This window comes from Bombina bombina, chromosome 6 (genome assembly GCF_027579735.1).
Source record: "Bombina bombina isolate aBomBom1 chromosome 6, aBomBom1.pri, whole genome shotgun sequence".
In the NCBI taxonomy this organism is placed as follows: Eukaryota; Metazoa; Chordata; class Amphibia; order Anura; family Bombinatoridae; genus Bombina; species Bombina bombina.
Window position 1 is genome coordinate 138,606,055 of NC_069504.1, and position 15,406 is coordinate 138,621,460.

A 15,406-nucleotide genomic window follows, 5' to 3' on the forward strand; every position below is an offset into this window, starting at 1 on the left:
AGGAAATAATGAGGTGACCTATATAACTATATATAAATATACATCAGTATGCAGCTCTCTGTTCATGAATATTCTGCTAAATGCATGTCTGCAATGACAAGGGACTCACATTCATTTTTAACAGTTTATGCATAAAGTTAACATTAATATGTATTAATGTTTTTTTTTTTTTTGTTTAATTATTGATGGCAAAAAAAGAACATTAATAAATTGTTTATTATGACATCTTTAATGTTTTTAAAACAATCCCTTTTAAATATTTTTTAGATTTTTTTTTTTAAATTCTCACAATATAGCATAAACTTACTTTTTAATAGAGTTAAATAATGGAGTAGAAATAAGCATTTGTTGTATATCTTCTGTATATATATATATGTGTGTGTGTGTGTGTGTGTGTGTGTGTGTGTGTATATTATTTTATTTTAAAATTCAACTTAATTTTTACCTTTTTTTTTATTAAATGAGCAATTCTCTAAGAAGCAAAAGGTTTGCCAAAAAATAGTATTGAGCATTTCTTCAATTCCATGTTATTATTGACTTTTTTAAGACAGTAAATGGGATTCTAAAAAGGAAAATAGGTTTCCAAAAAAGGGAGAGACATAGGTTTATATGTTTGTTTACATTAGTGGGTGAGAAAATCCACAATAAGACATCAGAGCCTATAACTAATTTAGGGCAAGATTACGAGTGGAGCGCAATTTATTACTCCCTCTCACACTCTAACTGTGCTCAAATTCAGCTTTTTGTGCACATCGGGTACCTAGTGTATTACATTTTTATTAGATGACGTTATTATGAGTTTAATTGTACTTTTTAATGTAATTTTGATGTACTTTGTGTAACTTTTTATTTGAGCATTGAGGTTGCACTAACCTGACGCATGTTTAATTCAATTGCTCTTGAGCGAATGCACAACAGTTACTGTGCCACTCATATTCTAGCCCTTACTATTTAAAATTCCAATGACAGGTTAGTAAAAAAAGACATATTCTAATAACATAGAAGAGCACAGACCACGGGCTCTAATATCCCTAGGTTTGTGAAATTACATTATCTGATCTAAATATTATAGGTAGGAATATGTAAGTGTTAAAGAAGGAGGTTCTCATACTTTGGATGAATTTCTGTTAGTTGAGGCCATAGTTGTTTCACATATTTACCACACATGAATCCCAAGACCTAATCTTCCCCTGTATGTGTCAAATCACCAATGATGGTGTAGAAGATTATTTAAATGGACAGTAAAGTCAAAATTAAACTTCCATGATTTTGATAGAGCATTGGATTTTAAAGAAGCCTCCGATGCATTTATTTTATTAAATTTGTTTTGTCCTCTTGGTATCCTTTGTTATAAAATATACTAACATAGGGCTCCATCTACTAAGCAGTGGGCGGACAGCTTCTCAACTCGCGAAGCTGTCCGCCTGCCTTTGCTACACACGGGCAGGAGATCTGTTGATCCGCTTGCCCGTATGTATCATTGCACACTCATTGGAGTGTGTAATGCCCGCCCCTTCATTCGTGTGACCAATCATGCGACTGAAGGGGCTGTCAATCACTGAGAGCAAGCAAGCTCTCTGGGATTTTCCATCGCCACCTCAGAGGTGTAAGAAGCAGCGGTCTAATGACATGTGCTTCTAACATTGCGGGAAGCAGGCTCACATATGTGAACTTGCCCCGCAAGGGCTCCGGAGCAGCTTTCGCTGCTTTGTACATGGAGCCCATAGTCTCAGGAGCAGCAGTGTACTACTAGGAGATAGCTAGTTATGTTAATAGTTTAATGCTGTTCCTAAGCCTACTCTTATACAAAGGATACCAAAAGAACAAAGCAAACTTTAATTTGACACCACTGTTCCTTTAAGTTTCTAATTTTCTAGATTTTTTATCCATTAACACAAAGTTTACTAACTTTTATATATGTTAGCAGGATTTTTTACTTAGTTTTATAATCTTTCTCCATTTAAATTTGGTATACATAAAATATTCTGCTAGTTTTTAAACTTTTAATCGGTTTTCCTAAAATAATAAGATACCATGCTTGTTTAAAATGATGTTTATTCAATATATTTAAATAAAATGAAATGAAAAGAAGAGAAAAAAGAGAGAGAAAGAATGACAGAGACAGATTTAAAGAACCATTACTATTCATGAAGTGAAAATATTTTCAGCAGAATACATTACAAGTCACAAACTTTAAACTGTTATGTTAATTAACATTATGTTTGCAAGTCCTTCTGGCACTCAGTGAGTTCAAGTACTTCAAAGTATAACAATTAAATGTTTAATTTGCCATTTAGCAGCTTTGCAACTGTAGGTGAGAAACCTTAACTGAAAAGCACAACAATGATTATAATGACATGTAAAATATATGCAGCTTTACTCTATGACCTAGTTAATGCTGGTATCAAAGTTCCAGGGCTGAAATCCACCAGCTATCACATTTATACTGCAGTGAACATGTTTAAGAACCATTAGACACATTCATTTACAAAAATGCTTCCCAGAAATATGGCATGATATGTAAATAGATTAATAAAGTGTTCTAACAAAAAAGAGCATACAGAAAATGTGTAAATGCTGATTAAAGAGCTTTTTGATCATTAATCCTAATGGTTATTCTTGAGGAGAAAACCTCAAAAATAATAGCTCATAGCTATACTTATTTGTATTCAGGTCAGCAAAATGCCAAACACAGATGTGCAGCTTATGCTTGTCATGAACTACAGTAACTTACTAAATTATTAGACCATTGGTCAAAAATCATACATTTTTATATTAATTTCAGATTTATTCTTAATAGTGTTGATTGTTTTTTTTTAGTTTTGTTCCCATTTCTCATTTCATGTTATATTGGCAACATCTTCAATACATATTTACTTGTAATTTGTAATTTCTAAACAGTCTAATTGTTACATATTCTTAGATTAAAGGGACAATGAACCCAATGATTTTCTTTTGCGATTCAGATAGAGCATTAAATTTTAAGCAACTTTCTAATTTACTCCTATTATCAAATTTTCTTTATTCTCTTGGTATCTTTATTTGAAATGCAAGAATGTAAGTTTAGATGCCGGCCCATTTTTGGTGAACACACTGTGTTGTTCTTGCTGATTGGTGGATAAATTCATCCACCAATATTCAAGTGCTTTCCATGGTCCTGAACCCAAAAAATAGCTTAGATGCCTTTTTTTTCAAATAAAGAAAGCAAGAGAATGAAGAAAAATTGATAATAGGAGTAAATTAGAAAGTTGCTTAAATGTGCATGCTCTATCTGAATCATGAAAGAAAAAATTTGGGTTCAGTGTCCCTTTAAGCTTTAGCTACTGTTGTTCTCAGACACATTTCATTTTTTTCACCCGCAATTAAAAGGATATGAAACCAATTTTTTTTTCTTTTATGATTCAGATAGAGCATGGGATTTGTTAATTTACTTCTATTGTCAATGTATCTTTGATCTCTTGTTATCTTTTGTTGAAAAGAAGGGATGTAATAGGTGCAAACTTATTTCTGGAGTGCTATATGGCAAGAGTTTTGCAAGAATGTTATTCATTTGCAAGAGCATTGGAGGGCAACACTACTTCCTATCATGTAGAGCTCCAGTTGTCTACCTAGGTATCTCTTCAACAAAGAATACTGTAAATTAGAAGCATTTTTTTAAAATGGTATGCTCTGTCTGAATAAAAAAATAAAACATTTGTGTTTCATATATTTTTAATTAAATTAAACTCAAATTTTAATTTACCTTAAAAAGTTTAATTACTCAAAGTAAAAAAAAAAAAGATTTTGATGTAATTTTTTCTTCTGTAATATAACTCTAGAATTTGGGGGGGGGGTTCTACTGAACAGTGACCTTGCAACATGCTATACAATGCTTGAACTCATTTATATCTGCCCCTAACCGACCACAGTAAAGGAGATAAGATAAACAATACTCAAAATGTTTTTCAAAGGTTTTGTCCCTGGACTGAAAAGGGAATGCAATTGTTGCATGCACATTTTTTGCAGCACAATGATTGAATGCTAATATATAACATGCTCATATAAAACAACTAGTTTAACCTTCCATTAGTTTTGTGGGGCATTTATTAGGATGATATATTATGGGTTTCAGTGTCCTAGGCCTTGTGACCATCGTACTGGGGTGTTTCTTTAATTTTACCAGTTAAAGGGTTTGCTGCTATATGGTAAGTTTACCAGACACTCAGGCTTACTGGGTCTATTTATATGGCCCAGATTAAAATAGGCATCAGAGGTTATGTGCAAGAAGCACTTATGTATTTCATAGTCAATAAGCACCTAGCAAATATCTCGTAAAAAAACCTTAAAATGCTCCCTAGTGAGGCCAAAAAGCAAATGATGTTACATACAAATCAAATAGCTGGTTTAGGTAATTTTCAGTATCTTGAAAACCTAGATGACAACCTAGGGAGTGAGGAACAAAGCACAATTTTTACACACAAGCAAATTGTCTAATGTCCCTTTAATGCACATAAACATGCATCTCATACTCGTGTAGAGCTCCGGATTAGTCTACAGATTGCTGGATTGTCACAGTTTGGAAGCCCCGCCCCACAAAATGAAACAAAGAACTGCCGAATACAGGCCATGATCTCCCCCAATTTTTTTAATATTCCCATTTCTTTCTTCAACTTTTTGTTTATGTAAAGTTAAATCACTATATAGCGCTCATCTTTATGTTATTTTTAATACAGTAGTTAGGAAAACAAACTTAAATAGTTACAATTATACACACAGCCCTCTGTATAAAATATATTGCAGATCACTGCAGAAGTGGTGCTCCAGTGATCTGGCTTGGAACAGTTGGAACAGTTGTCCAGCTGTTTCTCCTCTTCTTTGAGCACATCCCCCATAGGAATTGATGGACAAATAGATTTTCATTAACAAAAACATTATGACCAACCCCAATAATAAATATAGGACAAAAAGATAGAATTTTGTTTTTATTTATTTATATTTTTTATCCATGCATATGTCTAGTTTTCGGTGAAATATTAAGTGCATAATGGATACAGAAAATGTCATGCTAAAAATGTTTACAAAATGTAAAAAATATATATTTACCAAATGATAAGCAATTTAATATGCTGGTGAGTTGTATTACAGGGGTGGAAGTATTTGATTAAGTATTTTCCTTAAAATATAATTTTATTAAACACCTGTTCTTCCCTAATTTCAAAAGAAAGCCTATAACAAAACAGTAGCAGATTAGATTACCATAAAAAAATGTACAGTGGAAGTTTAACTAAACAAACAAACAAAACAAAAAATATATATAAATATATAAACAAAAAAATATATATATATATATAATAAATAATGGAGGGTCTAGCACAAGTACATAGTTTGTAGAAGTAATTTCTTATGGGGTGCACGTACGTCAGAGGGTCCTGCACACCTCAAGTATAATAGAAGGAAATCCAAAAAGGAAGACGTCAGCACCCACAGTTCATCAAAGTGTTTCCTTTATTTTACAGTGACATAGAAGACAAAAAGCAGCAACGTTTCGGATCCATCTGATCCTTAGTCATGCACAGTTCATCAAAGGAAACACTTTGAACTGTGGGTGCTGACGTCTTCCTTTTTGGATTTCCTGCATATATATAGATAGATATACAGGACATACCCTGTTCTTTGTTTAAAGAATCATAGCTTCTAGTTTCAAATACAAATAAATACAGTGTGCAAAAAACAAATTTGGGTTTCACTTGTGTGCTAAACTGCATCAAAGTAACTATGACCTTATTGACCCAGCATGCCTTCTGTAGACCAATAACAATTTTCTTGACAGCATCAGTTGTTGGGCTTTGACATGTCCAGCTCAGAGAAAAATGATATGTCATCTCAGTTTGATTACATCCACCAGTTCATTTCCCATTTGTTGCAAAGTGGCTTTTTGCAGTGTTGGGCCTCACTCTATTTGTCTGTAATTGATTGCATATTGTTCTTTCAATGACATTGGTACCTGTTGCTGGCTTTTTTCCAGGTCAACTGGCTGCAGGTACATGTGAGGTTGTTACATTCGACAGAGATAGCAGTCAGCCTCGAAGGACTATAGCCCGGCAAACAGCTCGCTGTGCATGCAAAAAAGGACAAATTGCTGGCACAACAAGAGCAAGACCAGCCTGCGTAGAAGGTACAACCTATGTCTTATAAATATGTATATTGTTATGAATCATTTTAAAAACAAAATATATATATATTACTCTAAAGCTATATTTTTTAATTGTAAGGAACATATAATTGACGTTACAACATTTACATTATTATGATATAGTTTCCATGGATTTATTGAAATATTAAGAAATGTTTGTTCTTTCAATGTGATACATAATATTAGCTAGAAAATATATTAAATCTCATTTTAATGGAACATTCTAATCTTCCTTGAATTCTCAATAACTTGCCTGAAATAAAACATGTTCTGAATAATCCTAATGACAAATGCAGATTATGAAATGTACTCACTGTTAACTGATTAGAAGTAAAAATGCATTTTGCTGCTATTCTGACTTAAAAGGTTTAATGCTGCCCTTAGGCTAATGCGACTGCTCCTGCGTGAAAGTTAATGTTTTTTTTTAAGTACTTGCAGCATTGTTTAAATAGTAATTCTTTTTATGTCTAGTATTTTGTCATTAAATTTATGTGTGCATGAGATTCACTGCTAAAATTATAGCGGTCTGTGGCCTGCTGAAATATTAATTCTGAGGATAAAATGTTTAATTCTGACAGGACTGCAGATTTGTGTCATAGAAACAAGCTGGAATTTCTATTTCTTAAAAACCAATACTGAGTTTACATTCATAACTTTAAATGGAGACAAAAAGTGTTACTACATTTGGATGGTGTAATTCTTGTTTGCTGAAGGCTTATATTCTTTCTCATTATTTTTTAAAAGTGAACAAAAACTTATTCTGGTGTTAAATATAACCTTATCTCATTTTTTATTTAAATGTGGTTGTTTTTTTGTAGAAAACATTCAAGTAGGTTGCTTATCAACTATTACATAATGGTATAAAGAATTGTTTTGTTCATGACACAATCACCTGTGATCGACTAAGCTGCAAAAGTGTTTAGATCTATCTAAGACTTCTATGTTTAGTTAATATATTTTGCTTCATGTTTTTTTTTATTAAATACATTATGTATATAACACTGTATTGTTTTATTACTTTAATATATCATATTTATTTAAGTAATATATTTTATATTCATAATATATTAGTTAACATATTTCTTAAATCTTCTCATGCTTTAATTGATATATTTTAAATATTATTTTATAGTTTGTAACACTAGTTGTAAGTTAAAGTAAATGTTGAGCTTTTTTGCTACCTACATTTAAACCCAATTGTAAGTCAAATTACAAGTAACCCACATAAGTTACATATTGCTTTTTTTTAGCTGGCCCAGCATATTCACTATATACCATTATTATATTTATATTTCATGGCATGTGAGAAAGCTGCGGCAACAACTTAAAATATATATATATTAAATTGTCATCAAGTGTAGGCACATGTAAAATAGGGGCTGATACAGGCTTGTGTGGGTTATTATATACATTATAGAGATTTCATTGTGTAGTACAAAAATAAAAACACTTTTTTCCTTCCAGGTTTTCACAGTTATCTCTGTAATTACCTGACTATAATGTCCCATTCCAAAGCAAATCCCCATGTATTTTGTTTACTTTATTTTTAAAACACCATCTTTGTAGTATTGCAGGAAATTCTCTTTCAAATAAGGGGCCTTGGAGGTTTGTAGCTAAGGGAGCTGAAATAGAGATGTTTGAAGAATCTCCCCTCATTCAGCTCCCTTGCAGCTACCTAAGCTTCCTGGTTCAGCCCCCCATCTGACATTCCCATGTGCATATGTGGTGATGTCACTGGCACTCCCATGAAGCCTGGGAGTGCTGCCCCCACTAGCCCACCAATGATCACTGGCCTGAAGTGCAGAGGTCGCAAAAAAACAGTGTTTGATCAGCAATCCCTCCAGATGATTAAAAGGACTCGTAATGAACACACAGGTAGCAATGTGCATGACGAGGACGCCTCGTCATGCACATCAAGCGGTTTAAGACAGCATATGACAAACATATTAAATTAGCTCAATGTAAAGTGAAGTGATACACTTGTTTTTCTGCTGCCATTGACTTCAATAGTTTTACTACACTTCCTAAAGAGGCCAAATATCAAAATCTTTAACCTAGGTTTTCAAAATTATTCAAATTGCCTAAAGTAGCAATTTAATTTGAAGTATTTGCATGTTTGCAGGTGTCAAAATTTCTACAATTAGATGATCTGTCTTAATAACAAAAGACAATGCTTGGTTTTCATATTCCTTTAAATATAGAGTCCTATTCATTGCTATGTTATGCAAATAAAACATTCTGATACCTAAATTACATATGAAATACAAGATCTAAAACGTACAAAATGCTCCTTTTTTTTTTAATATATTCCTTTTTATTACATTTTTTTCTCTGATAAAACATAGTGCTTAAAGGCACGGTACAATAATTAGTAAACCTGTTAAGAATTACATATCTGTTCAAAAGGATGGCCAGAGTCTCTTTATCCGCATGAGTACAGTCTATGTGGTACATATTCTTCACATATTAGCTTAGTCCTTGGTAATTCCAGTTTTAACTTGCCCATGAGAAGTATTGGAAGTACTTCAATTACCAATTTGTACTTATAAAAGACTATACATTGTTGGCATCAGAAATTTACCATACTTATGTAGTTAATCCCTTTTACATACCGTTGCCTGCTTTTATTAATTACAATAAATCAAATAAACATATACATAAACAAAATAAAAACCGCATGTACTCATAGTATAGCTAAATTGTCTAATGTAGCTTAGTAGACATACTATAGAGCGTAATGTAACAGGTGGCTTCTAAACGTGCCAACATTATGTGGTTAGTTGTCGCTATATATAAAGGATTCCCATAGGATTTGAATACCATGGAAAATGACAATTGTCCTAGCTTAAGATAATAGAATCTTTCTAATGTTAAGTTATTACTAACTAGGTCTTCCCACTCAGCAGTTGTGGGTATCTTTGTTGATTTCCAGTATTTTGGGATTCATTTTTTTTTTGCTGCATTAAGCATAATTTGGAAGAGATGTCTTCTTAATTTGCAGGTGATTTGGTGAGGACGATGTAATAAGATCATTTCAGGATTTGGGGTTAATTGTGTTTGTAAGACTAGATTAATTTTTTTGAAAAACTTTGACCAATACAATTTAATGGGTTCACCAAATGTGTCTCATGTGTCCTTCCTGTGTGCACCCTCTCCAGCATAGGCCAGAAGTCTTTTTGTAAATGTGTTTTATTTTAGCAGGAGTCAAATACCATCTCATCATGAATTTAATGTTTGTTTCTTTTGCATGTGAGGAATTAGCTCACTGCATTAGCCTCTTAAATCTTTGATTCCAATCTTGGGGTTTTGAAATTTTGTTCATGTCTCTATCCCAACCCTTGGTATATGTAAAAAAGTGGAAATTTGTTTTCTAACACTAATTTATATACGGTGGAAATTAATTTGTGGGCTTTCTCTTTAGAGATACACATTTGTTCAAACAGAGTAAGGGGGCGAAGGATATCGTTTTTTACATCTGTGTGAGAGTATATAGTGTCTTGTCTGATGGTAATGGAACCAGGATGATAAAAATGGTAATTCTAGGGTATTGAATTGTTGTTTGGTCTTCAAATTGATGCTGTCTAATAATGAATGAATGGGTAAAAGTTCGTAAATGTAGTATCTGATGTATTCAGGGCTTTGAGGCCTGTGGGGAATTCGGGGTTGTGGAATATAGTAGTGAGGGGAGAATATTTTGTTGAGATCTTATTGAATGACTTTAGAATAAACATCCAGTCCTTCCACTTTTCATTAGTTATGGAAGATTGGAATATTGTTGGACTTTTGTGTTCATACGGGTTCCAGCATAAATTACCTAAATCTTTAGCCCTTGATATTGAAGTCTCTATCTGGACCCACCCATTAGAATTGTCTTACTCATACTTACACTATTCAGAGAGTCTTTGAAGGGAGATTACTAGTTTATACGAACGAAGATGGGGGACTCCCAGACCACCACCATTCTTTGGGAGATTGTAAATGTGCTTTTGTTAATACGTGGTGGCCCTCAACGCCAGACATAATTGTTCATGATTTATTGTAAAGTATCTATTTCTCTAGATATGCTTTAGGGATTAATGTAATTTTAGCAGTTTGAATCCTACCCGACCAGGATATATTTTGTAGGAGCCAAGAAGAGCTTAGAGATTGAAATTCTGTTATTAAGTTCCCATAGTTGTGCTTGCGTAAGTCCTGTCTATCTGGAGTCATATAGATGCCTAAGTATTTTAAATATTTTGTTTGTAATTTGAGGGGATAGTGTAATTAATATTATCTATGGTTTGCTGTGTCACATTAATGGGAAAGTATTCTTACTTAGACATATTAACCAAAAAATTGGAAATGTTTCCAAAGTGAGATAATTCTGCAAGTGTATGTCTTAAAGAATTTAGAGGATTCATTAGAGTTAATAATAAATCATCTGCATAAATGGCTAGTTTGTGGTGTCGTTGTCCTATCTTATTCGCCCTTATATCTTATCATATTTGCTAGAGGTTCTAATGAAAGGATAAATAATAAAGGTGAAAGGAAGCATCCCTGACTTAAGCCATTTCAAATGCTTTGGAAAGTGTGCCATTTACCTTTACCTCAGCTGTTGGGTTGGAGTATAGAGCAAGATTTTTTTGTATAAATGATATGGGAAAATTGAAATGTAGAAACATTGCATATAGGTATGTCTAGTCGGTCAAAGGCCTTTTTGGCGTCAGTGGATAGCAAAAATGGCTGGAGTTTTGGTCGAGGACATGTGTTCAATGAGATTAAGTACTTTTACTGTGTTATCTTTGGCCTCTCTAAAGGGGACAAAACCCCCTTGATCCTGATGTATTATTTGGGGAAAATTTTTATTTATTGGGGAAGCTAGTATTTTGGCATAAAGTTTCAGGTCTGTGTTTAGCATGTAATTAGGGAATGATCGGCCCATGTAGTATATTTTATGTTCATGTATTTGACATAAGAGAGAACTATATGGTCATCTAGTATGTAGTCTAGTCTGGAGTAACTTCGGTTTGGGTGGGAAAAGAAGGTACAATCTTTTTGTGTGGGTTTTTATATCTCCAAGCGTCATGTAATCCTAATAATTTAAAGTTTTGTCAAATGTTTTGGAGATGTGGAGTTTTGATTCTTGTGTCAGGATTAGTGTAATCTATAGTAGGGTTCAGTGGGACATTTAGATCTCCTGCAATTATTAAAGGGCCTTTCACGTGAGTGATAATGGAGTTTGTGACTGAATTAATAAAGCTATCTTGATGTTTATTAGGGGCATATAGGTTAACAAGAGTGATTGGTTTGCCAAAAAGAAGACCTGTTATGCATACATACCTTCCTTCTTTGTCATAATATGTGTTTTAGTGAATGAAATAGATTTATGTACCAAAATGCTAACTCCATTTTTTGAGTGGATTAGTACAGTGATAATATTGAGGGTAATGTGAGGAAAAGTATTTGGGAATGTGTTTAGCTTTACAATGTTTTTCTTGCAGCATTAGGATATGACCCCCTCTCTTTTGTAAATCTAAAGTGGCCATTCTTCATTTGTTAGGACAATTTAAGCCTTTTAAATTTTGTGTTAGGATGATAAGGTCCTGCTGAGTGTTATTACTCATGGGAAAAAAATAAATGAGTTCCTGTGTAACAGATTCTTGACAACTTCCATATATTCATATAATCATAAGTTGAGTACACATAACTAAAAAATAAAATAAAAAAAACCATTAAATTCATGATGAGATGGAAATTGATAACTTTTCTTTTCAATAACATATTAACAAACCAACCTCACGTTTTTAAACATTATATAAATAATTAAGGTGGATTTGCAAATATCAATTTGTTATATACAAGTTTGTATGTGTGTGTGTGTGTCTGTGTGTGTGTATGTACGTGTGTATGTGTGTATATGTGTTTATATCATTATACAATAGTATAACATTATGGATTACTTTAGCAATATAAGTTTTAATTCTTTGTAGTTAAATTTTCTAATTCATCCACCATTAGGAAATATCATCCGTAGGAGTCACAGAGCTAATTTACTCTCTACCCCCTTTAACGCTTTTTACCATTTTTTTTTTTCTGCGACCGATTGGGTGTATAATATATGCTTCATTGATCTTTTGCTGTCAAATCCAAAGAAAGACAGTACTTGGTTTTAGAAAGCTCACGCAATGCATTAATATATTGCTTTAAGCCACATCAGCAAAAGGTTGAATAATTGACGCTTGATGTGTTTTCTGTTGCTAAAGCCTAATTCATATCTATCTTATTTTAGCAACAACATATATGTGCAAAAATGTAAAACTATTACATTATCTTGTTTCACAGATACAATGGAAATTTTAGGGTCATTCACTGATTTATATAACAATGTATAAAAAAATGTGATTCAAATGTAATGTAGCGCCTACAATTTCAATGTAGTAACATTGCTGCATTTTCAGATGGTATAAACTCTGTGGGGGGCTTGGTTCCTATATTTCAGATATATACTGATAAACTTAGAATGTCATAAACTCACCAGTAATAGGAAATACCACACTGTGCAGTAATAGGTTGCAGTATATCTGTATAAGCAAATGTTTTCGAACTGCCATAGTGAGCTTTATTTTTCTAATACGATATGATTTATCAAAGCAAATATACATTTTGACATTTTTTAGTAGAGCATACTTTTAAATACACATGGTTTTACACTAAGATACACAAACTCATGCAAAATATCACAAGACGCACAAGAAGGCTAGAATAATATTTTTTCTTGTTTTTTATTTATTTTGTTAACCCTTTGCATATTCAGAAAAATTCAAAATATTTAACACAACATTTTAATGTAAAAATAAAACAGTATATTTCTTTAAATGAATGACCAGTTTAAAATACCAATAAATAATGCATCATTTCATAATCAACACATGCAAAATAATTGACAATACACTTACAGTGAGTATAAAACAAGCAGTAGATGTTTTCTAACAAAGTTTAAAACAAAGATTTTGTTTATTTTCCAGTCTTCTTTGTCATGTGACAACCATCAGCCAATCACAGGATCCTATACTGTGAAATCTTGCACATGCTCAGTAAATGACTATTGCCTTATAAAGTGTGCACATAATAACTGCACCAATTGATAGAAGAAAAGTTTATTATCTTATTTATTTTATGGGTTTTTTTTTTTTACATTTCATACTCTATCTGAATTATGAATATTTATGTTGATTTCCATGTCCCTTTTTAATAGACATGTGCAACAATGAATAATTCGGTTTGGGCAAATTTTTCAGAACAAATATTTGGGGGAAATTAGTTAAGAATATTTGTTAGCTGCAGTATTAAACTAATCAAATACTGAAAATTCTTAGAAAATTTACATTATTCTTTGTTAAACTAATGTAAATGTTCCAATGCTACAGGTGAAAAAGTTTTCCTGTAGCTTTATACTTACCTTTAGCGCGCTGGATAGCCGTGCTAACCCGCTCCACTTCTTCACAGAGCCCCAGCCATGCTAATAGTAGGCTTAGGGTAGATTTATTAAATGGTGGACGTACATGATCCGCTGTAGCAGATCATGTCCACCCGACATCACTAAATGCGGACAGCATACGCTGTCGGCATTTAACATTGAACAAGCATTTCTTTTGAAATGCTTGTGCAATGCCACCCCCTGCACATTCACGGCCAATGGGCCGCTAGCAGGGGGTGATAATCATCCCGATCGTATCCGATCATGATGATTGCTGCCTGCCACCTCAGAGATGGCGAATGAGTTAAGGAGTAGCGGTGTTGCCTGAAACAGCTGCATTTGCAGCATAGTAAATCTCCCTGCACAAAAACACCTTCTCCTTTAGCACAGGCCCTAGGTGCCACCCCACTAAGCCTCCAATTAGCATGGCCTGGGGCTCTGTGAATTTTGTCAGTATTTGTTTGTTTTCTTTCAATTTTTGTATGCATTTGTTTTGATATTCATTTCATGGAAAATGGTTGCACGTCTACTTTTTAACTTTGTGTTTAGCCCTTGTAAAACAATTGAATACAGTTCAAATTGTGCACCTCTCACACTCTTGTGTGATTCCTGATGATGAGCAGCAATCCACTGTGTCTTGGTTTGTGACTTGAACAGAGTGTTCAACCGCATAGTAAAAATGGCATTGTCTAAAAATAAAATGCTCTTACAAAACAGAATATTTTATTTTTACCCAAGAATGCGCCTGAAAATACCAAAATTGATGTTTCTTTCTCTTGCTACACAGGAAATAATTTCATAATGCAGAAAGAATCTAAAGCCTGAGTGTTCAACCTTTAATACAAAGAGCAACAATTGAATCTTCTTTTCACTTGTAGGACCGGTAAACACATTTTAGAAATAAAGCTTTATAGTCTATATTAAAAAAAAAAAGCTTCAAATAGTTATTTACAAGATGTTTGAAACAATCAGTAAACAAGCGGTAAACACTTTCTTCAGATCGACCTAGGACAAAGTGAATGAAATGTAGAGAAGTGTTGCTCTAAGGAAACCATTTGTACAAAAATCATATTATAACTCTTTGGCTGCCAAAAAGCTACAAAGCACTGTGTAGAATAAGAACCCTTATGTTATTACTTTATAGTGTACCTGAAAACTTTCAAGTACCTTCTGGTGTTTATTTTTTTTTTTTTTTTTTTACAAATAGCTCCTTTTACTTTATTTTATCATTTGAAATAGCTGATTTGCCGGTTGTATCCCCATCTATGCTGAACATTTCAGTACCTAAGAACTAGTTGTAGAACAGCTAGGTAAACAAGAAGAGATGAAGGAACCCCACTGCCAGTGTATGTGTGGGGGAGAGACACACATATAGACATATGCATAAGTGCAGGGTCTGATAGGGTGGGAGAAGCGCGCCTCTATAGTCAAGTATATCAAGGAGGTACAGGTGGGTGTAGTAAATAATGTGCAGTCTCCAAGTAGTGTACTAACGCATTAATGGGCAGAGATGTAAAGTATAGGGTACACGGAACATGACAATCAGCGATAAGGAGCTAAGTGGCAAGTTTTATCATTCCACACAGGCACTCTGGTTACTTCTCGGTTATCTAATACTCCAGTGAGCTGGTACACAGTTGCAAAATAAGATATATTTCACACAGCCCATTTTACTTATATGTATGTACTTATTTATTATTTTTTGCTCACATAATTATTGTGTTGTCTTCTCACATTGGGACTGTCTACTTTGTATTAAGTATTAGTGTACTTGTATC

At 33.2% G+C, this 15,406-nt stretch overlaps 1 protein-coding gene across 1 annotated transcript in view; it reads left to right on the forward strand.

The window, feature by feature from the left end:
* Positions 1 to 15,406, forward strand: part of TAFA5 (TAFA chemokine like family member 5) — a 590,988-nt gene that overhangs the window by 295,602 nt on the left and 279,980 nt on the right. The window contains exon 2 of the mRNA XM_053719182.1: positions 6,005 to 6,154. Coding sequence (XP_053575157.1) covers positions 6,005 to 6,154 — 150 coding nt within the window. The remainder of the gene's footprint in view (positions 1 to 6,004; positions 6,155 to 15,406) is intronic.